The sequence below is a fragment of the Hordeum vulgare genome, chromosome 2H (assembly GCF_904849725.1).
Source record: "Hordeum vulgare subsp. vulgare chromosome 2H, MorexV3_pseudomolecules_assembly, whole genome shotgun sequence".
Taxonomy (NCBI): Eukaryota; Viridiplantae; Streptophyta; class Magnoliopsida; order Poales; family Poaceae; genus Hordeum; species Hordeum vulgare.
Window position 1 is genome coordinate 23,866,530 of NC_058519.1, and position 24,023 is coordinate 23,890,552.

A 24,023-nucleotide genomic window follows, 5' to 3' on the forward strand; every position below is an offset into this window, starting at 1 on the left:
TAAGGCCATCGTCGACAACACAAATGTGATGCCATGTGAAAATATATTTCGTTCAGAGCGTGTGTTATTTTCTCTTCCGTTGCAATGCATGGGCTCTTTTGCTAGTAACTTATAAGCAACATAAGAGTTGATGATATTTCCACTACAATCCACAAACCTTTTCATGTAGAAGCTTAAGCAGGACAAGAAGTGCTACGATATAAGCAGGACAAGAACTCACAGTACAGACAAAGGATGAAACCAACCACCAACTAGACCGGGAAAACAACAAAAGAACTAATAGGAAAAAATGATGCTGCTGAGCGAAATAATGGTTCATATTGGTTTCCGTCGTACACGGAGTAGATGATACATAAGAAGAAACACGTTGGTGTGAAGGACGTAACACGGCGCCGATGGAACATGTAAATAGCTATTTGATAAATATATATATATTTTTTCATTTTTCTAATAATGCACTGTTACATCACATGATCTTACAATTAGAACCGGTAACAAAAATACGGACACTTGATTGTATAAATATAAATCCAGTGCTAAATAAAAATGAACAAGACCTTAAACATGAGTAGGCCATTTTTTATGTCCGATTGGGTTCCAACGAGCATACCGGTCTCTAAGATGCTCTTCTAAATTCTTGTTAATTTCTTACTCGTGCCCTGTCCAGCAGAGTGTGTATGGGAATGACTCGGTTATGAAACACTCGTTCGTCAATGCTAAATGACAAGTTGTTGGGTATAAATGGCCCAGGTCCTGAACCTTTAAATCTTTCAAATGATAGGCCAACCCTCTCTTCATATTTACATATAGAAAGACAATCTCTTTATATGGATGGAATCCAAGGATACCAAAGTATCCATTGCCAGCATCAACCACATCTTCCTTGTGAAGTGTGTTGTCATTTTCAAAGTCCCATTCAAACTTTTCTTCCACTAGCTCTTCCTTACCGGAGTTCAACTCTAGTTTCTTTTCTTTTAGATATTTCACGTATCCCGTATCTTCACCTTCTTCATTGTGCCCTTTTGTCTCTTTGAGATACTGATTAAAGTTGATATCTTGTAAGACCCATGGGCCAAGAACATGACGATCCAATATGGGTGGAAGGCAATTGCTATGATTCAACACCCAATTCGGCTGGCGAGACGATTCGTCAAGGACCCAAACCAGAAGACGAGACCTTTCACAAATAGATGCAAAGTAGATCCCTTTTTCTGATCGTCCAAGATGGAGCTTTCGGCACTCGCCCAGTTCCGGTGGTTTAATTACTTGGTACTTATCATTTGACAAAGAGATCCTGCACGCACAACAAATTGTTGACACATATAATATAAGTGGTAAATATTTTGATCATCGATGAACAGATAAAAAAGATGATGTATAACTGATTAGGTACCTCATAACGAAATCAGCTTTGCAGTGCACGTAGAGTGCACCCCGGCAGTAGACAGCATAATGCTTGTCATAGCACCAGCCCGAATGCCGCCGCACATCAGCGACGGTGCCTGCAGCCTTCCCATCTCGAATGAAAGACCTCTCCTCCCAACGGCCCGACCTCGAGGAGAAGACGTGCAGAGCCCACACAGATGGCGGCCATTCGGATTTCTCCATAACAGGGTCCAATTCGTCCACCGTTCTGTCATAACCAAAATCTTCGGGCTTCCTTTTGCGCAAAGGATTTGGGATCACAAACACGTGATAATGGGGCGCTGCCATGGGATCAAACACGAGGTACTCTTGGTATCTGAAGTCCGCATCCATCTCCTTGTACTGGGACATGGACGGGTGGTGCGGCAAAGAATCGTACTGCCTAGTTGCCGGGTTAACCACATAATAATTCTCCGAGTAATCCTCGAGTAAAAGAAGGCCATTGCAGTGATCCTCAGTTTTACCAAGGTAGTGGGAGTGGCCATCGGTAGGGGGCAGGTAGTCGAAGCTGCCGGAGATGGTGGGGCCCGTGGGGGGACGGGCGAAGAACTCTGACGCATCTTCGCTGTGGAAGTTGATGAAGATGCCGCCGACGGAGAGCGGGAGGAGGTCCGCGTGCAGCAGGCGTCGGGCGTCGATGACGGCGAGCAGGGCCTTGCAGGCGCAGCGGCACGCGGCGAGGCCGTGTGGCTCGACGCGGCGGAGTACTTCGGCGAGCAATTCCTCCGGCAGCACCTGAGTCAGCTCCATCTCACTGGAAGGCGCTGCGTGAAAAGCTAGGTTGGGGATTAATTAGGGACTGTGGAGGAGAAGCGGCTAGAGCAAAATTTGGGTGCTATGAACCTGCGTTGTGTGGGCTATTTAAGAGTGGATATCAGCCTTTGTGAGGTCGGCAAGGCATAACCAAGTTTGCTTCACAGCTAAGATCACTTCACTACTAAGTTTTCTGTTTATTAGAAGCCACTAATTGCCCTTGCTAACATTACTTCACTACTAAACTTAGTACTTCACTACTAAGTACCTCTCATAAAAAAACAGAAAACATTTTTTTCGTTCGTGCCTCGCCAAAGCAAAACCATGCCTTTCGCAAAAAAAATAGAAAACACATTTTTTTCGTTCAAAAAATTGTTTTTTGTCAGAAAGCTAAGAAAGACCGATGAAAAACCGAAATACCAAGATAATCAGAAAAAAAACATTCTAAAAAGCAAAAGATGTAGAGAAATATCTTGTAGAGAAAGATGTACAAACAAGTTTCAGATTTTATACGTTCTTGCAAATTTTCATGCCAAAATATCTTGTAGAGAAAGATGTACAAACAAGTTTAAGATTTTGATGCTAAAAGTGCTCAAAACTTCAAGCATTGAAATCTTTTTTGTGTGTAGAGCTCCACGAGTAGTTTTTTGGCATGAAAATTTGCAAACACCTACAAAGTTTGATCATCATTGATGCAGATTTTTTAATTTTATTTTCTATTTTTTCGATTTTACTGTTCATAGAGGGTGCTTAGGCATCCGGGAGCTAAAAATCCACTCTCCTAAGATATTCAGTAAATTATCTGATCACACCTATGACCGCTATTCTAGTAGCAGCAATAACTCCATTATACATGTGCCAAAAACCACCGAACTCATAAGTATTGTTTCCTCCATACTCTTCTTACATACTACATATGCTATACAATAGATTGGTTCTGGCAAGGCTCACTGTAGTTCAGTCAAATAATAAATATGCGGCGAATAACATTGTGGGAGTGTTGTTCTTTATCAAAGATATTTTCTGGTGATGCAACATGGTGTAAGGGACAGCAAGTTATTTTGGACAATTGGACAATTCAGGACACATAAGGGACAGCAAGTTATTTTGGCAAGTATTATTTTTCATGCAGAGTTTGTTTATCTTAAATGGCTGCAGTACATAGGGGTTACCGATCATATTGGAATTAAGCTAAAGTAAGCTGGGAGAATACGTACAGAAGCAACACTTGAAAAGTATTCTTCAGGATTTAAGAAGTAAGCTTCATCCCATTTCAGATGACAGAAATTCTCTCTGGACATAGCCACATGTTCCATTAGACGAGTAACTTCAGCTTGACTATCTTGCATTAATCCAAGGTTTTCCTGTTTAAAAGCCTCCTGCTATTAAACTGCTTTGCAAAATTAAAAAGCGACATCATCAAGAACAAGTAAATGAGATAGTTACCAAGTACGAGAATAAGAATGCCCTGTAGAAACAGCTGCCATCTCCACGAGTTCTTCTGAAGTGCGCATAATGCTGACACAGAATCTATAAAAGGAAGTTTAGATGTACTAAATAATGTTTCTAGCCTTCTACCATGAAATTAGTTGCATGCAAACAAACCATGATCTTTTCCTTGAAGAAATACTTTGAATGTTTCTCAACCAAACGCGAGAGTCGTTTCTGCCATAGCAAAAACCAGTATCACAAAAATGGTGCAAATGATTTGTGTAATTTTAAATTTAAAATGGATTCAAATAAGTAATGCTGAAGCACAAGGCATAGAATCGGTAAGCCTAACAGATTCTTTTATAGTTTTCAGAAACGAATCATCCATTAAATTGGGTGGAAAAATGATTTGGGGACTTCATGGGAGAAACCTATGTTTCAACATTCAAGGGTCATCGATCATAAAGTGCAAACAGACTAGATGGATGAAACATGCCTAGAGCAAGAACTTAAGAAGTTAAGAACTTCTATACCCAAACTCTCATTGTCCGCAAGACACATTATGACCTTATCAAAATCCGAATGTGAAGAGTAAGTTCCAGTTTCCATTGTAATTGCACAGTACGACTAACGTTTAAACGTCTAACAAAATGCTTTTTCTAGAAGAAGAGGAAATGAGTATCAAAGAATTTTAGAAAGAACCCAATGTCTTCCCCAGGTGGTATAGCAGGATAAACAGAGAAATTCTATTCCTGCAGAAAAAAGTGGCAATAGTAATATTGGTCTTAGAAAAGGAACAGAGACTGTGATACTGAAGAAGCTCACTGGAAATGTTATAGATTTAATTCTCAAATACTCCCTCTGTCCCAAAATAACTGTCTCAACTTTGTACTAGCTTTAATACAAAATTGTACTAAGCTTAAGACACTTATTTTGGGACGGAGGGAGTATCTAGTAATCTACAGAAGTGTATCGCTAGGATGTTCAGGAGATCAGATGGTATGAACATCAACACAATAAAAGAATCCACTGCATTGAGGTGAACATGTAATTTACGACAGATGAGCTTAAAAAACAGAAGAGCAACGATACCACACCTGACGTCCTAATGCAGATTTACGAGTATCCGGACACTGGAAAACATCACTGAGAACACGGTGCTCCCTTGGTGGTCGGAGGTATGTTCGCTTGCCATCCAGAAGCTTCTTCCAGTTTTTCCGCTGGGTAAAATATTCATTTTTGTTGAGCGGCAACAAGTCTTGCCGAAGAATATCATGTCGGAGGTTTTTTCTTTGACCGCTCATGAACAGCGAAGTGTAGATTTTTCTCGTCATCTGGTACTTCATCCTAAATAGTTGCAGGCCCATTATTGCTTTCTAGCAGAAATAAGGCCCATGGTATGATATCTTTACATATATATATATATATATATATATATATATATATATAAAATAATAATAATAATAATAATAATAAAGAGGCTATCGCTTCCGTCGGAAAACCCACCGAGATGATTTTATAAAAAAGCCCTTACTGTTTATGACATTGAACTCGTAGTATATATTAAATGTTTTTTAAAATATTCATATCTTTTAAACCATAACTCCAAATTTAACATATTATATATGGAATTTGATTAGAAAAATATGTAGAATTTAAATATGATATTATTTTATCTGTTAAACGTTTAATAAAAATACTATCTGGGGTGCAATCTTAATAAATAAGTCATTATTCGTCTTTCTTTCATACCGGTACTCATCCGGGTTGGGGATGAACACGTCAACAAAATCAGGATTAGAGATGAAACTGAAGGTCACTTGACTGATTTTTTGTACGTATTAAATCTACACGCAAGCCGTGTTAAAATAGAAGACCTGTGAAATTTTGAACTGCATTTTTGTAGGATAATACCATCTTTATTGGTGTCGTAACTATAAATTCTCAGATTATAGACCATTTTTATAAATTAAAAGCGTGTGGTATTTCTTTCTCCCGTTGCAACGCATAAGCCCTTTTGCTAGTATCATTACACAAAACAAGTGTGTTACTGATTCGGACTCCAGTGAATACAATCATCAACAAGTATAAAAGGAAATCGAAAACTGTTATGACTGACGAGACACCCTTCTCTAGGTTCAGAACAATTGGACAAACAACTCAAGTGAACAAGTCATGGAATTGAACAAAGAACTAGCAGCAAGAGAACACAGATTTTCACCTCATCATCTTCCACCTCCTGCCAATCCTCATCGTTCGGTCCTTAGGTTCTCTTGCCATGAATATCCTTAGGTTACCAAGTCAACCGTCTATACCAAGAACTAGCAGGACACAATTTTGGATGAATTGGAAAATCCGACCATTTTTCCCTCGGCAGGACGAACTCGAAGAAGGGTCCGTGAGTATGCAACAATCCATCCAAGATTTCAAAGAACTCCGATCCTTCTCCCCACGAACCACATGAGGCAGTAATAACTAGCAGAACACTAACAAGCAGAAGGGCCCGCGAGTACCAACCGAATCCATCCAAGAATTAAACCTACCACCAAGAACTCATCCGCCCATGAACTGGGCACCGCGCCCGGGATCCCGCAGCCAAGAACTCAAATCCCCACCAACTGGGCACAAGAAACAGACCAAGAACGGCATAAAGAGCACCCAGACGCGCCAAATCTCGCAAAATGAGCGAGATTTTCGAGAATTCTACTAGCCGTAGAGACGTCGGCGGTGTAGCTCCGTCGTCGTCGCGGCCGCCGCGGCGGATGGCCCGCGCAGTGGGTTCTAGAATTTTACTAGCAAAAGAGCCCGTGCGTTGCAACGGGAGAATGCAAGGCCTCAGAATCAGACTCGAAGGCATAGATATTCTAATGGTGCACTATTATCGAACATGTCAAATATGTATCCTTAGGATCCTTGTGCAGGTCACATAACATTACGGATTTTTGTTCACGTTTAACTCACTTTTCTTCTTCTTACTCCACCCATTATCTTTGTCTCCCTTGCTTGGGTATCTAGGAACATAAAAAATACAGTATAACTTAGAATTTATCGAGATGCATTGAATCCTTTAACAAAGGACCACATCACTGTAATGAAAAAAAACTCATGCTATCAACCTTGTCATCTCATCTGCATTAACTGAAGTGTGAATCAAATCCTCTAGTTCACTTATAACCATAAAAGTAAAACAGAACTGTAACGGAGCAAAACTAAGACTCATTAACTGATGGGAGTTTACTCGGATTTCCTTTTTTTTGAAATCGTTGTTGGCCTAACAAAATATCAAACAATAGTAGCTAGCTTTCCCGAGAAAATATCAAAACCGCAATCTGCACCAATTACAGAGGAGAAAAATGGAAATTTGCCACTTTCAATATATGGCTTCTTAAAATTGTCATTTTCAAGATTGGCTTCCCACATTTGCCACTCAGCTCGTTGGCTCCTTGATTATCATGCCGCTTTCCTCCTACTTTTGATTTTCATTTTCCTTTAACATTTATAAGCATTGGAAAAGACCAAACCAGCCTTGGTGCATATACACGTACTATCCAAATTTCAGTTGACACTTTGAAGCGGAGGACAGCGTACCGACCACCTAGAATACCGGGTGATCTCGTCAATGCAGACTGCTTCACCGATCTCCTTGACGCAGAGTGCCGCAGATCGTCTAAAGTCTAGACGTCGCATGCCGTGGATATTCTCAGCGTCCCGAGCAGGACGGCGGGCTGTGCAGCTATGGCGCGCGCGGAGACGGTGCGAGCAGCAAGTAGCCTAGTGGCGTCGGCGGGGGCTGCTTCAGTAGCCACTCTTATCGACATCCTCAAATAGTTGTCTCCTGTTCTCCAATTCAGTGCTAGCTAAACTTCGGAGGAGACCAGAACCTGTAGCCGCGGGCTGGCTCGAGTGCCCGCGGTGGGCCGCCTCGGCCGTGTAGTAGGCTCTCCTCACGAGCTCCTCGTGGAAGATGGCGTGCCGCGAATGCGCGCCAGCGAGCACGGCGGCCGCGGCCATGGGAGCAACGAGGCCGGCTTCCTCGCGCCCCGCCACGACGGTGCGGGCCCGTCTCGCGGACGGCGGGCTTCGACAGGGGGACGAGAGGGCTCCCCTTGGTCGGAGGCGCGCGTGAAGGAGAGGGAGGGCGGGGTCCGGCACCGGGTCGCCTGCAGCTCGTCGACGAAGGCCGGGGCGCCGCGGGGGAGGAGGTCGAGTGCGGCGTCGAGAGGCGGTGGTGGGGGCAGCACTTGACGGAGTAGGCGACCGCCGCCGGTATGGCTGCTGGTTGGCTTGGCGAGCTGGGGTTCGGCAAGGGGAGTTGGTGCAGATTGAAGAAAGAGGCCCCTGAACTGTGGGTTAGTTTGGATTAAATATAGGGTGGTTTGTGTAAAATGTAAAAAACGATTCATTTTTTGACTTAAATCCGGACTGCTGGTTGATTTCAGGAAACGTCGGGGGCTTTTTTGTAAATGTCGTGGTGGGTTTTCCGATGGAAGCAATAGCCGCTTTATTAGTCCCGAGCAGGACGACGGGCTGTGCAGCTATGGCGCGCGCAGAGACGGTGCGAGCAGCAAGCAGCCTAGTGGCGTCGCCGGGGGCTGCTTCAGTAGCCACTCTTATCGACATCCTCAAATAGTTGTCTCCTGTTCTCCAATTCAGTGCTAGCTAAACTTCGGAGGAGACCAGAACCTGTAGCCGCGGGCTGGCTCGAGTGCCCGCGGTGGGCCGCCTCGGCCGTGTAGTAGGCTCTCCTCACGAGCTCGTCACGGAAGATGGCGTGCCGCGAATGCGCGCCAGCGAGCACGGCGGCCGCGGCCATGGGAGCGGCGAGGCCGGCTTCCTCGCGCCCCGCCCCGGCGGCGCGGGCCCGTCTCGCGGGCGGCGGGCTTTGACAGGGGCACGAGAGGGATCCCCTTGGTCGGAGGCGCGCGCGAAGGAGAGGGAGGGCGGGGTCCGGCACCGGGTCGCCTGCAGCTCCTCGGCGAAGGCCGGGGCGCCGCGGGGGAGGAGGTCGAGGGCGGCGTCGAGAGGCGGCGGTGGGGGCAGCACTTGACGGAGCAGGCGACCGCCGCCGACATGGCTGCTGGTTGGCTTGGCGAGCTGGGGTTCGGCAAGGGGAGTTGGTGGAGATTGAAGAAAGAGGCCCGTGAACTATGGGTTAGTTTGGATTAAATATAGGGTGGTTTGTGTAAATTGTAAAAAACGATTCGTTTTTTGACTTAAATCCGGACTGCTGGTTGATTTCAGGAAACATCGGGGGCTTTTTTGTAAATGCCGTGGGCCCGTGCGTTGCAACGGGAGAAAAAATACCACACACTTTTAATCTTTTTATAATCATTTTGATTTATTAAAATAATAGTAAAAGGACCCGTGCATTGCAACGGAAAAAAAATACCACACGCTTTTAATCTTTCTATAATCATTTTGATTTATTAAATTAATAAGTTAACTAACTAATGTAGTCAGTCCTATCCTATTTTGTTGAGAAATCAACCCGTCCATTGTTAATTCCACCATGATGAAAAAATTGAGCGGGACAAGCAAAGCAAAACAAAGAGGCTACGTGAATTGATCAATGGACTGTTATCTTATTTCACTCATGGGTAGAGAATATGAGATCAGATGACAAACCGAAGGTGGTGTTCCATTCTCTGTCTCTACAACAATACAATCTTACATTCAATACATTCATTCATCAGCAAACAAATCCCCACAAAACAAAATTTCTTGCCGGTGCTTGGCACACGGTTGGAGGCATGGGGAGGGGATCTCACCAGATGATGAGTTCCTGCCGGAGGAGGGGATACGATGAGGGGAGCAAGGGTTAGGCGCCTCTATCTGGCCATAAGGAGTCGCCGTTGCCGCGCCAGAACCTCGGAGTTCCCCGTGTGAGCCATGGAGGCCCGCCTCCACCTGCAAGTACTTCGCGTCGCCGCCGTTCTGTATCGAGCAGACGCATCATCCCCAGTCACTGTAGCTGTCGCGTTGATTTGATCCAGAAGCTATGCTCGAGCGCCGAAACGGGGGCAGCAAGCGGGCAGAGGTACGACCGCGGAGGCGGGTGGGTTGAGATCGACAACAGTGGTGGTTGAGGTCGGCCACGGCGACGAGTGGTGTGGCAGCGGCATGGGCACAGGCCAGGGTGGACCAGGGTCGACGCGATGCGCTCGAGCGCCGCAACGGGGGCAGTGAGCGGGGAGAGGTACGACCATGGAGGCGGGTGGGTTGAGATCGGCAGCGGTGCCAGTTGAGGTCGACCACGGCGGCGAGTGGTGTGGCGGCGCCCTGGGCATAGGCCAGGGTGTCCCATGGTCGATGGGAGGAGGCGATGCGTACGGGTATAATTTTTGCAGCGTATCTTTTTTTCCTTTTGCGTTGCAGATAAATGATGAGCGCGGGTTGAATAACAAAAATTACAGGGTTTTTATTTATAAAAATGTCGCGGTGGGTTTTTCGACGGAAGCAATAGCCGCTTTATTATTAGGTATAGATAAGCTAAATAACTAATATAGTCAGTCCTATCCTATTTTGTTGAGAAATCAACCCGTCCATTGTTAATTCCACCATGATGAGAAGTTGAGCGGGACAGGCAAAGAAAAACAAAGAGGCTATGTGAATTGATCAATGGACTGTTATCTTATTTCACTCATGGGGTAGAGAATGTGGGATCAGATGACAAACTGAAGGTGGGATAGCTGCGTACGTAGGGAGTCCCCACGACTTAGCGTCAGCCAACTGCACGTCTTGTAGTTTGTGAGTCCTCGTATTCTCTGCTAGAGTGCTGATTATTATATGAAGGGCATGATGACCTGTTAATGGCGCCAATCATCGGATGGTCACTCGGCTACCTAGCTCATATGCAGAAGGGTCTTCGCCACCAATCGCCAGGCTCTGTACTGATGAATATTATATAATTTTTATAGCAAATCGTTTTTTTCTTTTTGCGTTGCAGATAAATAATGGAGCGGGAGTTGAATAACAAAAATTACAGACTCTAATCCTGATTTTGTTGACGTGTTCATTCCCAACCCGGATGAGTACCGGTATGAAAGAAAGACGAATAATGACTTATTTATTAAGATTGCACCCTAGATAGTATTTTTATTAAACATTTAACACATAAAATAATATCATATTTAAATTCTACATATTTTTCTAATCAAATTCCATGTATAATATGTTAAATTTGGAGTTACGGTTTAAAAGATATGAGTATTTAAAAAAATATTTAATATATACTATGAGTTTAATGTCATAAACAGTAAGGACTTTTTTATAAAATCACCTCGGTGGGTTTTCCGACGGAAGCGATAGCCGCTTTATTATTAAGTAAAGATCTTGAACCTCATTTTCTTCCCCTCGGAATTGCCCTTTCTGCCCCTCATTTTCTCGCTTCTGCCCTTGTCGCGTATGGAATTTGTGTATTTTTTTAGCTGGAAATATGAGAGTTTATTCAACAAAAGCCCCGGCAGAATCTGCCAAAAGGCAAGTTACAAGGAAGCTAGGTTGCGACTGCATCCATCACTCTGTCACATCTCTGGTGCTAGCTTGCTTTGCACACAGATGGGCAGGCGTGTTGGCCGCTCTATTACAATGCTGAATACAAAAAGAAGAAAAAAAGGCTACATGCTCCCCTATTTCGTCCAAGATAGGCGCCACAATTGAGCGAGAATTGTGACGCAAATGCCATAGCTGAACCAGTTCCATGCTATCTGTCTCCAAAATCACTTTCGAAAAACCTCTCAACCGCGCAAATAGAGCACCTTCACGCAGTCTCAAGGTCTCTGCAACAAGGGGATCAGTCACCCCACCAAAAGGTTTGCACCAGGCAGCGATAAAACCCTGCTTGGAACGAGCTACCCCTCCACCGCCACTTCTGCTGAGCTGAAGCACCACACTGCCATCAGTGTTTATTTTGATGGTGTCTTGATCTGGCGGCCTCCAACCATGCCCAGGAAGGATACCCGCCTGGTTCCGAGGTAGGTCCAACATCGCTAGAGCATCTCTCGTCATGATCATCGACTGGCTTGGACTGAGAGGATCCCGATCATGGGTAATGTTGTTGTGCGAGGTCCAAATGGACCACATGATCGACACCAACTTCGCCTTGTCAGCCTCTGAGTACCGCTGATCACATAAAATATCAGTTTTCCAAGTTTGAGACTCCACATTAGGTCGATGAACATCTAACCATTCCGGTGCTATATCCCAAAACTTCATTGCATGAGAGCATTCCAGTAGTGCATGCCTTAGTGTCTCATCTGGGTTAAGACACAGCTTGCATGCGCTATCAGTGGAAATATGGCGATGCTTAAGAACAGATTCAACAGGTAAAATACCTCGCAAAACCCGCCACCAAAACACCCTCATTTTCGGGAGAACATTGAGCTTCCATAATCTAGACCACATCTGTTATTCTGTCGGTGAGGTTTCTGTAATCGTCCCCTCTTCTAGAGCCCGAAGCTCGTGTTGAGTCATCAGAGAGCGATACACTGTTTTAACAGAGTAGATACGTATATTTATACTGTCTGTGTTGTCCCGAGGGTATTTTTATCTTTCAAGGACAATATTTGTTTAAACTTGTGCAGTACAAATATTCCCGTGTGGTAAACGTACGTGATGATCTGGTAAAAAACCGGTCAAACTTAGGTGATGAACTGAAAATATAAAGGAAAACTAATAAAATCTACCGACTGATTTCTCACGATCTAAATCGCAACCATCAGACCTTTACAAACCCCTCGAAGCACATTACGTGCAAGGAAGCTTCCGAGAATTGACTCCTACTGCCTTGGGGCCCCAAATCGTCAAGAGTAACAAGTTTGATGATGAAAAAGAGCGGGGATCATGAACTGGTTTGGAGAAAGTATAGATCGTGTGATTCTCTTCCAATCCTAAAGTTTGATGAAGTTTGCATGGTAGTACTGAGAGTAATCGAGCTTTTGAGGCGTAGCAATGAAGGAGCAGCTCAAATGTGTTGGTTAGGGTTGGAGCCTTGGAGGATGAACAGTGGCGGTGCAAAAACTTTAATCTTGTGTGGTCATTTTAAAATTATATAGTCAAATATGCAAATTTGTACTAATTTTTACAAGATTTCTACATCTAGATGTTGATTTTACAAAAAAAAACTGAGTAGTCAATTGATTACCCAGCTTTGTATGTGGCTTCGCCACTGAGGAGGAAGAAAGGCGAGTTTTAATACCCTTCTCTCTCCAAAGTGATCAAGCCACCCTTGTCGCCCCTGAGAGGGACATGATCTGTTACCCATGTCATATGTGACATGCACATGAGCAGCATGCATTGAGTACAACAAACATACAACCCTTACAACAACATCATCAAGCTTTTAGGCATGAAGGAATTGTGAACATCCATAGAAGATATTTGGGTGGCGGGAGAGGGGGCACCATTCCCCTGCCCCCTTGGATTGTCAGTACAAGCTAAATTACTTCTTTGATAAGAAGAAGTAGTGTAATGAAAAAAATCTTATGTTAAGAAGAAGCGTGAAAAACTGAAAAGTAAAACAAACAAAGTCTAAACCCTGATTGATAGTTTCCTTTTCCTTTACGCCTAAACCATGATTGCAATACCTTCCATAGTAGTGGAGTCCCGTGAGGCCCAACTTTAGTTTTGTGGTGTGGTTACTCCCACATTAAAAGTTCACATTGAGTTGGACAAGTGTATATACCTCTTTGCATCACATGACACATTTGGATCCGTTGTTTAATTATGTGAAAAGAGAATGAAAGCGTAATATGGGTGATATGAATGAGCGGGACAACTCTACAAAAAGAAGGGATTTGCCCATCATTGTCCCATGTTTATAATTATGCCATCCCTATAGAAAATCATTAAGTCTAAGCATGTATCTTTGACTGCTACTACCTTCGTCCCAAAATATAAGACGCTTTACCGTTGAGGTAATACTACTTTTGCATTTTTGTTAAGTCGAAGATTATGAAATGTTATGTGGTCAAACTGATGATGCTACTTTCACATTATCGAACTAAATATATTTTATATGGTCGGTGTTCAAAGCTAGAAAGGTTTGACCGCATAATATATTGGGAATGGGTGATTTCAAAGAATATTGGTCTACTTTAAGTCCACCATTATACTTCTCAGTTATATGTGCCAAGATTACAGCTTCACCCTAATACAAGAAAGCTTGGAAAGCTCCAGGGGCAGAAACATGCAAGAACATTCTAATTATATCCTTAAATTTTGGAGAAAAGAACATATGCAATATCACCTTGCAACATATAAATAGCTTACAGAAGCAAAGGAGCACAATGTCAGTAAGAATACAACATGTATTCCCATTTCCAATGCAAGTGTTCCTTCATATGCAAATTGATGCCTAGTTACAACTACTACACTAAACATGCAGAAGCAAATAGAACAACGTGTGGCTTTTTGCTCAAATGAGTATTCACAACTTTGCAAGTAGCAGATTGAGATGGGATTTTTGTATCGTCATCGAAGACTTTTCTACGTCAAGTAATAGTTGTGCGATGGTGGAAAACGTCTTGCCTCAATGTGATGGGACGCGTTGCATGTTATAGGCAGGGGCGCCGAACCCTCGATAGCGCATACATGGTTTAAGTTACATCTTGAAGACCAAGGCAAGTAGAGATAGAGTTAATCTAGTTACAACCGAATACAAGATTATGAAAGGCTAAACTAGATCCTATAACCATTGTGATAGACTCCTTGGCGTACAAGCCATATGTTTAACACCCTCCCTTAATTACAACTTCATTAAGTTGAGATTATGTTTGAAGTCTTCAAAACTTCTTGTAGGCAAAGCCTTTGTAAATCCATTTGCAACTTGATCACGTGAATGGATAAACCGAATGTCAAGCAGCTTATTATCCACTCTTTCTCTGACAAAGTGAAAATATATCTCAATGTGTTTTGTTTTGTTCTGGCATGAAAAACTGGATTCGCAGACAAGTATGTTGCATCAAGATTGTCACACCACGATTTTTCACTTAGGATTCTGCTGTTAGAACTCAAATACGGGATTTCTTTTGCTCCCCTTATGTGGACTAGTAAACGTACACGTGCAACACACGTATTAAAAAGTCATGGTTCACTCTCTCTTAACCTTTCAAGCTAAGGGAATAAGGGCGGTGACAATTGCCCATTCCCGATCTCTTGTCTACATCTTCAATCAGCATCACGTGTATAGGCAAAATCTGTTTTTTTACAATTGTCAGGAGGTTGAGTTTATGCATCACTTTCCCCTGCCATATTGTCGGTCCTTCAAAAATAAAAATAAAAATTAGAAGATTCGACTCCATCAGAACATAAATACCAGTGCATTCCAATATGGTTGATTAATTACCTTGGAGCTTATCTGGAATGGATAGTCAAAGTGATGGTCCGGGCATGTTGAGAACATCTTGGCCTATTATGTTAGAAAAGAAATAATAATAAAGTTCATATACGAATTAATAGCATCTCCAATAGCATTGCTATTCTGACTTGCTAAAAACTGGGTATAGCAAGAGGAAAGAGAAGATTTAGCAACCCCAACATTTTTTTGCTCCAACAACATTGCTATAAAATTTAGCAAGCCTCTCAATGACACGTCGGGACCTGTGCAAAGCCAGGGCAGCAGGAATCTAGGGGCGGTGGGGTCCACCTGTCAATGGAACAAAGGGATGTAGGGGACTACAAAACTGGGCTGCTAAAAATTATAGCAAGTGCCTCTCCATTTTGTAAATATACCAAGTATGTGTGCAAATATAACAAGCTTTGTAAAACCATTTGTTTGGGGGGGGGGGGGCACTTACCCAAAGGTTGTTGGAGCAACATTTTTGGGCCATTTGCTATATTTTCAGTTTTTAGCAATCCTAACCAAATATACAAAGGTTGTTGGAGATGCTCTAAGTATGTTAATAACTATGAGGCAAAAAAAAGTATGTAGATAACTATGAGGCAAAAAAAAGTATTTTAATAACCTTAAGATAAAAATGAATTACCTTATATGGATAACTTTGAAACCTCAGTTCTCTGATTTGAAACCACAGTCTCCCACACTTGCAGTCTTCTCAAGCATTTTAATGATACTTCGTGCCAAGAAAAACATCCAAATAACGCAGAAAAAAGCAAGATAGCCTAGAAACAGAAAATTAGTTAATTAGTACTCTCATATTACTCAAGAATTATTTCAATATCCAAAATTGCAAACCATCGATAATTTAGTACGATTGACACATGTACTGGGGATGAGATTAATGTGTCGTCTACTTTCCCATTTCCCGTAAAATTACTAAATGCAAAGAGATTGTTTGCATAGGAACACTGAATTTCTACTAAAACATAATGGCCGAAACCTTACTTAGAAATACCATGCTTGAATGTAGCAAAAAATCATTTCCTCTTTTTCTGAGTACATGCAGGAGAAGTGTGTGTGCCAATATATTAAGAAGAAAATAATGCATCAGACTAATGAAGGATGACAAGAGCAGCGGTGCCACAAAAGTTTAAACAACAATGAAACAGGAAGACATGACCTTAAACTAAATATTGTTGCCTCTTTAGCAAAATATTTACATGGACCAAATCTAGGTATAACTTATAGTACTCTGTAAGTAGCAGAGCATGATATTCTATATATATGTGACACGCCAGTTTTAAACATAGTTTTAAATAGCCCGCTATAGCCTTTTCAGCAGTGTGCCGCTAAATGGTATCATGTACAAATATGTCGCTATAGTCAGCTATAGCTCCGCTATAGCTGATTTTGAGGCTCGCCGCTATTTGTCATAGCCCGCTATTTAAAACATTCGTTTTAAATGAACAAAGTGAATGATGCATTTTGTAGATCTCCATTAAACACACAATTAATAAGAGCTCCAATTTTACCCATCATCCTAAAATATCATCAAATGGTATAAGAGGGATGGGACATAGAAAAACTAATAAATGTTCCTCCAGAACTATTACTCTGACCATCACTTCTCTATTCGTGTAGACAGATTCCAAATATCACCAAATGCTATAAGAGGGGTTGGACACAGCAATGCACAAATGGTAGCCAAGTCAACATGATGAACATACTAATTTTGCATTGTCAAATAATTACCTGGAACTCCATCCATGTCATAGGGAATGAGGCAACATTGCTGGAGGGCAGGACAGTCCTCACATATAGAGGGTTGGCGATGGTCTCCAGGCAGTCGAGTCCGTAACCTAAATCATAAGCATACATGTACATAATACAAAGACACCTCATTGAGAAATGCGTCAGTGGTTGGTGGCGAAAGGTCTGGACGCTACACAAGAGATCTGAGCTGGCTCCTTAGATTACCACGGGGTCTATATTGCCTAGAACCTAAGGAAAGAAGGGAATAGAAGAACTTTTGAGGGTAAGAGATGTTCTCCCGAAATTGTTGCTGCGTTAGCTAGAGATGAGCTGAGTCTGTACAAAGAGGTTGTCATATAGTGTTTGCCTCCTCCTCTCCTTTTTCTCTATTTGTTGAGTCTGAGCGAACACTCTTTGTATGAGACACTGGGATCTTTGACCCTTTGCTTCCTTATATGAAAAGGAAGAACCACTGCCATTGCCCGTCAAAAAGAAATGCCTCAGTCGTCGCTCATTATAAAAATGATAACTTAATTATATTTTAGCAACCAATAACATTGTACGAATAGAAGCAAGCACTTGCTATTGACGGCAACCAATAACATTCCACGGCCATATTAATCTACTCTTATATATGGGACAAATTCTAGAATAACATCAAGCAAGGGACACAAAGTCACAAACATAGTAAAATTTCGTTAGATTTAATCTCACAAAACGAATCAAAAATGAAATTGCTATTTCAAACTATCAAATGGACGTGCAAACAAAACTGCACTCGTACTGAATATTGCGGAGGAACAGTACTAAATGAAGACTACTCCCTCTGTAAACTAATATAAGAACGTTTAGATGAGTATTTTAGTGATCTAAATGCTCTTATATTAGTTTGCGGAGGGAGTACATGGGAATCTCAACCTTGGAGTGTGAGAGCAAGTAATGTAGTTATTTTGCCATGCATGGTCACAATTGACATTCAGTTATCCACTGTACATATTGTCACAGCATTTGGCGAAAAACAAAAAAAAAACTTTATACTTCCATTGAATATAATAACCAATTTCGTGGAACAACAAGAAAATGTCAATCTAGAAGCAACCAAAATCACATCATCCAATAGATAAAAATATTACACCGATAGGACTACATTGAATCTGCTAATAAGCAAGTTTTACATAAATATAATAATTGTTTGGATCTTACCATATTGCAATGGTAAAAAATGAGACATCACCTTATTAATTCTAAATACATCATGTAAAGCTTTTAGTTATACTTTAAGAAAATAACCAAAAAATGCTGAAATTCATAAATTGGATTTACCTGTTCTAGAAGTCACAAATTTGCTAACTAAAGCCGTGGTTCCCATGTTCCTTTGACCACATTGCATTTTTTATTCTTCTAAAAGAACTGTAAAGTAAATGTATGAACTTGTTTATTTTCTAGATGAAGTTGTATCTTATCTCCTGCATGTTGCTTAAACATCGAAGTGTTGGTTGTTTCATCTGCACATGCTGCTACCGCCCATCGAGGCATCGTTAGGAATGCTCATTTTCTGCAAGACTGCAACTCGCCTCAGATATAAGAATTCATTCATGTTGATGCAGACCTCTCTAGATCTCTACCATGGACGTCTTGCTATAATACTCCCAACCTGAACCTCAAGTCCATGCGCTGCGTAGCCACAGTCTGGGAGCTTCACAAATCAAGAGAGAAACCTTGTTCATGTGAGTTCACATCCTTCAAATGTGTGAACATTGATTCCATTAACATGTAAGAATAAATATTTCCCTGAGAAGGGTAGTAGTGAGATTAGTAAATAAACATCAATCCCACTAACCTCTAATTGTAATAAATAGCATGCAGATTAATAAAACTTGCGATTCATTCTGTTATCTATGCATATGAACTACATAAAGTTAGCTTAGCAGTCAGATTCATGAAAGTTTAAGATATTAAATAAATAAGGCTTGGCTGCGTTTGTACAGAAGGTTACAAGAAACCTACAATGAATAATTAATAAAAGAACCAACTTCTTGAGAGCTGAAAGAAACTTCAATCATACAGAACGTGTGTATACCTTTCTCTGCAGCAAAAGAGGCAACCTAGAGTTTTTTCGCCGGGTCTAGAAGATGGATCCAAAACACACACGGTAGAGAGGCAAGATCGTCCGCAACTCCGCCAAGGAGCAGGACCAACCAACCTGACCTATTCCCTACTCCAATTTTGAAATCTAAAAATCACAATCCTCAAGAAAAATCCCCAGAATCAGAAATCAAAACTCGACTGACTTTTCTATTCCCAGCGGCCCCGGCACCGGTGGGGCCGAGCGGGTGCAAGGCAGGGCGAGCTGGCAAGCGGTGGCTGCGCGAGGTGGGGCCGAGCGGCGAGCGGCAGCAGAAGAGCCTGAAATCTTGGTTGCAGACCGCCAGAAATGAGAGTACTGCAGAATCTTCATCAAACTTTTCATGCCACTCATAGTCGTTGCTTTATCCTTTTTTTTGCTGGCTTCTTCTTACAGTGAAGCATTGATGCATCTTGATTTGAACTTTCTGCATTGCTACAACAGTAGATATACTTTGTTCATATGTTCTTTTCTTTTCTGCGTTGCATCTTGATTTAAACTGCCCCTCCCTAGTTCAGTTTGGTAGCAGAAAGCAAAAATCTGTTCAGTTTGGTAGCATGAGTACACTAATCTCCCTTGTTTTTATCTAAACAGCATTTGGATAAGCATTAGCACACTTAAACTCAGCATGAAGACAGAGATGCAGAAATAGGCAGGCCAAAATCAGTTGAGCTTGAGAAGGAACACTTTGCCAATATTTCCAGAAATCCAAGAAGCATTAAATATATAAGATGTTTTTTAATGTTTCGCAAGATTTCAAATGGAGTACATACAGCTTGTCTTTGATTCAAAGTTATTTGTAAAGATCATGTAAAGATTCAGATGGACTATTGCAGTGTATAGGCTACATAAGTGATTAACTTGCAGCGACTAATTTCCAGGGAGATGTCAGTATTTATATGATGTTCCCTGAAATTCTACTACTGTACAAATTCAGTTCTTGATGCCAATCGACATAATGTGAACAATGCTACTGTTGAAGATGAATTTCACTAAATCTATTTCACTCCATAAAAGAGCCAAAATGTGAACAATGCTACTGCCTCCATCATTTTGATTTCACTAAACAGTAAATTCAGTTAAGTACTTACGATAATTTGGAATTTGACCACAAGGAGCTGTCAGCAAGAATGTTCCAATGAAACATTTTTTATTTCATTACAAAGAGACACTGTGGATTATGATTGTTCACATTATTTTATTGCATCAAAAATAACGAGGGAACAACACTTTCCACTACAGAGAGACATCGTTGGTCACTTTGTTTCTAAAGAGAGACACTACAGAGAGACCGTGTGAATGAAGCACAACACACACACCCACTCGACCCTGAACCCTGAACCTAAAATTTTGCTAGGCCATGTTCAGTTCAAACATTATGCTGCTACACTGATTGAGCCGGTTCAATTTCGCAATGCAAACTGACACATGCTCGCAATCTTGTTAAGTTTATACATTTATCTTGAGCAATTATCTTGCAGGTTCATCAGCACTTGAAAGAGCAGCCACAACAAATTCAGAGCTCGGAGTACAGATTAACTGAAATCTGAAACCTGAAACTTTAATTGAATTTTACCTTCTTCTACAGGCAGAGGCGGATGCCTCTGGGGGGTTGGTGACGGGGATCGGAGGGCGTCGGCGTTGCCCACCAGCAGCAGCGGTGAAAGCAGAGGTGTCCACCACCAGCAGCAGCACCCGACGGTCCTGCAGAGGAGCTCCGGACGGAGGAGCGGCAACTTGAAGAGGAGCAACAACAGCAGGACCAGGACTTTCTTCTTCCCGGCGCTGCTCCTCCCGCTCGCTGAAGTAGCCGCTGCTGCTGGGGCTGGGGCGGGCCGGCGTCTCCGTAGCCGTAGCCGTAGTCGTAGGTTGGTGGCTGCTGGGAGGAGGGGATGGGTGCATCGGTGGCAGGTGGTTGGAGAGAGATGCAAGAGGAGGAGCGCGGGGGCAAGCACACGTCCTGTTGGGTGAGGTGGTTGGCGAGGTGGATGGGGCGCCGGCGGCAGCACGGCGGGGGCGAGGTGGCCGGAGGGCCGGCGGCGACCCGGCGGGGGCGAGGTGGCCGCGCGGGGGGGCCGGAGGTGAGGGGCAGTTTTTTTTGGGAGAAAGAGATCGTGGAAGGGGGAGGCTGAGCGGTCGCGTTCAGGACGTGCGAGCGCGGGTCTGGTCGTTTCGTTAGTGAGTAACTAGGACATATCTCCGTGCGTTGCAACGGGAAGGAAAAATTGACGGACATGTGCAAACACAACACTCCGTGCTTCGGTACGAAGGAAAACTAATCGTTTCATCCTTCAAAACGCTCAACCGATGTAGTACGATATCCGAATAGTGTCACCGTCGGCTAGCAGGCGCACAAATCGAGGTTTAGAAGAAACGTGGGATCATATTACTCTCTCTTTACAAAGTATTATTAGACTGGTAGACTACTTATCATGTCTGTGCGTTGCTACGAAAAAATATCATGTGACGTAATAATATAAAAACATACAAATTATTGTTGTGATATAATAATATCGTTACAAAAAAGAACGTAGATGAGTATCAATTATTCGAGTATTGGACCATTACGGAGTAAATTATACCTTGACAGTAAAAACACCATATCACGTGCTGAAGCCATCACTACATGTTATGTTTTTTAAGCTAGGACAAAAAAATGAAAATAATATGTCAACAAAATAAGATAAGAAGGGGTGTGGGGGCACGGGCTCGGAGCTTCGGATAACAAGGCGTGGTTGGGCGGGGGTTGCAGGAAGTGGTGAGCAGCAGGGACCCACTTACAGCCACTCGCTCACTCACTGACAGCAGTCGGCCTCCCCGACTCCTCCAACGTCGCGTGGAGAGGAGCTCCTATGTGCTTCCCAGCCGCCTCCTTGAGCAGGCCATCTCTCTCTAATCTCCCCTTCTCCTTCTTCTCTCTCTAATCTCTTTTTCTTCATGGAAGAGAGTTGCACATGGAACACAACCTGAGCGCCGCACCTTGGAGTTCGCCGCCTTCGACGACCTCCTCAATGTGTCCGCTTGGCCGCCGGATCCAAGTGTCTCTCTCTGCTCGAGCTGGGCACATATCTCTTTCTTTTTTATTGTTGTCTTGGCTGTTTGATTACTTCCGCTCCTCACCTCCTACTCCCCCTCTTGTCCAGGAAGCGTGCTGTCCGCACCGTTCATGTGCTCCGTCCTGCTCCAAATCAAATCGGGAGCGCCGCCGTTAGATCTGCAGCCAAAAAGACAAGGCCACCGGCAGGCACCTCCTGCGCCTCCTCGACCCCTCCTCCTGGCGTACGTGCGCCACCTCGCCCTCGCCCGAGCTCCCTCCCCTCCTCGTCGGAAGCCGCTGACAGCGTGAAAGGATTCGCCAATGTCAGCCACGAGTGGTGAACCAATTTAATTAAGCGGCAGTGTGACCGGTGGTGATTGTCCGGGGTGTTTTATGTAAAAACCGAAACGTTTTTAACTTAAAAATAGAGTGCGGGTTCCATTACCAGAAAAGAAAAGGGCCTTTTTGTAAAAACGACTCGACGGGTTTTTCGACAGAAGCAATAGTCTCTTTATTATTCGGTAAAGATAAAAATATAGAACACCAATCCGCAAAGCATCTATTCTCTGATTGATATACATTATACAAGAGGCTAGAATGAAATATATTGATATATTTAATAGAACAGGGGGTGGGCCAACAACTGTATGTGCTCATGCGGGAATATATGGAAAGTGTAACGATCAAAGGTAATTCAAAAAGGTTAGATGCAGGTTCCCTAACAAAGTAAAAGATTCTCCAGTTACAAAAAGCAAAAGCTGGGTATTCTTTATAAATGCGCTTTATACCTTCTCTCTTACTCATTTCACTGATTAGATCCAAATGGCATGGCAGTGAAGTCCACTTATCGTCAACACAGTCAGATAACTTAGAAAACCAAATTCAGAAGAGTCTAATGAGACTATGAAAGGAAATAGACAACAGTTTTTGATAGCCAATGATTGCGCACTGTTAACTGGGGACACAAATCAAATGAAACTACGGATGCAAGCTGAAATGTCAAACACTTGTTTTGGTAGTATATAATGTTGCCATGCTTATGTTTTAAATAAGAAAATGACACGATATTATCACTACACAATTTACACATGTTAGCTGCCAGATATACAAGTATGGGTTACTATATGATTTATAGCTTAAAGTTTAAGCTATTGAGTGCCAATAGCAGACATCACACATCATAGATTTCTAGCTATCTGAAATACCTTGACTTGTTTGCATCATATCTAGTATAAACTTGAGTATACAACATGTGAACATGTCAACGCTAAAAAACACAAAATTGAACAACAAACACCTCAATTCTACACAAGTTTTATTCAGAGCTACCTTCCTTACAGTGATAATGATGCAATAGCCTAGGTTCAATTTCCCCTCATTATAATTTAGAATGAACAGACACACAAAGCACATTGTCAATTTGAGAAATAGTAGGCACACTGCAATCTGCAAGCTAATAGATTTAACTGAATTGAGCACTGAAAACTTAAAAAAGACAACATATAAATTTTTACCTGCTACTTTGGTAGCACTCTGGAGCGGCGTAGAGGCTGCTCGACGACTCTGGATCAGCCGAACCCGAATCGATCAGCCTCGCAACGCCGCAATCCGCCAGCACCGGTTCGAAGCCTTCCTCCAGCATCACATTGGACGGCTTGAGGTTGCAATGCAGTATCCTGGGGTTGCACTCGAAGTGCAGGTGGCGCAGTCCCTTGGCCACCCCGGCCGCAATCCTGTTCCTGGTGTCCCAGCTGAGGCTCACCTGCTGCGACCTCACCCTGTCCTCGAGGCTGCCCCCGGGCACGAAGTCGTAGACCAGCGAGAGCCGGTCGGCGTCGCGAACGTAGGCCTTGAGGCCTTGAGTATAAACTTGAGTATACAGCGAGATGCCTCACCCGGGCGAGCAGCTCGAGCTGCCGCTGCACCCTCCACATGTCGGACCTGGAGCCGCTCGCCGGCCGCGAGGGCGAGGGCGAGGCTGGCGGTGGCGAGGTCGAGCACCTTGACTGCGACAGTGAGGTCGTCGTCGAGCACCTCCTACTCCCCCTCTATCCAGGAAGCGTGCCGCCCGCACCGTTCATGTGCTCCGTCCTGCTCCAAATCAGATCGGGAGCGCCGCCGCTCGATCTGCAGCCAAAAAGTCAAGGCCACCGGCAGGCACC

At 43.2% G+C, this 24,023-nt stretch overlaps 2 protein-coding genes and 1 pseudogene across 3 annotated transcripts; all 3 read right to left on the bottom strand.

Moving 5' to 3' along the window:
- Positions 1-648: 648 nt before the first annotated feature.
- LOC123425094 lies at positions 649-2,175 on the bottom strand. Its single transcript, XM_045108762.1, has 2 exons — positions 1,394-2,175; positions 649-1,294 (listed from the first exon to the last, which is right to left on the bottom strand). The coding sequence occupies exons 1-2, from the start codon at positions 2,173-2,175 to the stop codon at positions 649-651; spliced, it is 1,428 nt and encodes a 475-aa protein (XP_044964697.1).
- A 12,389-nt stretch (positions 2,176-14,564) lies between these two features.
- Positions 14,565-20,789, bottom strand: LOC123424559. 2 transcript variants are annotated; one of them, XR_006621703.1, is made up of 5 exons: positions 20,401-20,781; positions 16,700-18,395; positions 15,594-15,729; positions 14,954-15,016; positions 14,565-14,869 (listed from the first exon to the last, which is right to left on the bottom strand). XR_006621703.1 is itself a non-coding variant. In XM_045108190.1 (2 exons), exons 1-2 carry the CDS (start codon positions 20,724-20,726, stop codon positions 19,189-19,191), a joined length of 471 nt encoding a protein of 156 aa, XP_044964125.1. In that variant the 5' UTR covers positions 20,727-20,789; the 3' UTR covers positions 18,636-19,188. The 2 variants fall into 2 exon arrangements, 1 of the variants encoding a protein (XP_044964125.1); XM_045108190.1 differs by lacking the exons at positions 14,565-14,869; positions 14,954-15,016; positions 15,594-15,729; positions 16,700-18,395 and adding an exon at positions 18,636-19,333 and having other exon boundaries at positions 20,401-20,789.
- A 2,406-nt stretch (positions 20,790-23,195) lies between these two features.
- Positions 23,196-23,795, bottom strand: LOC123429325 (annotated as a pseudogene).
- Positions 23,796-24,023: the final 228 nt, after the last annotated feature.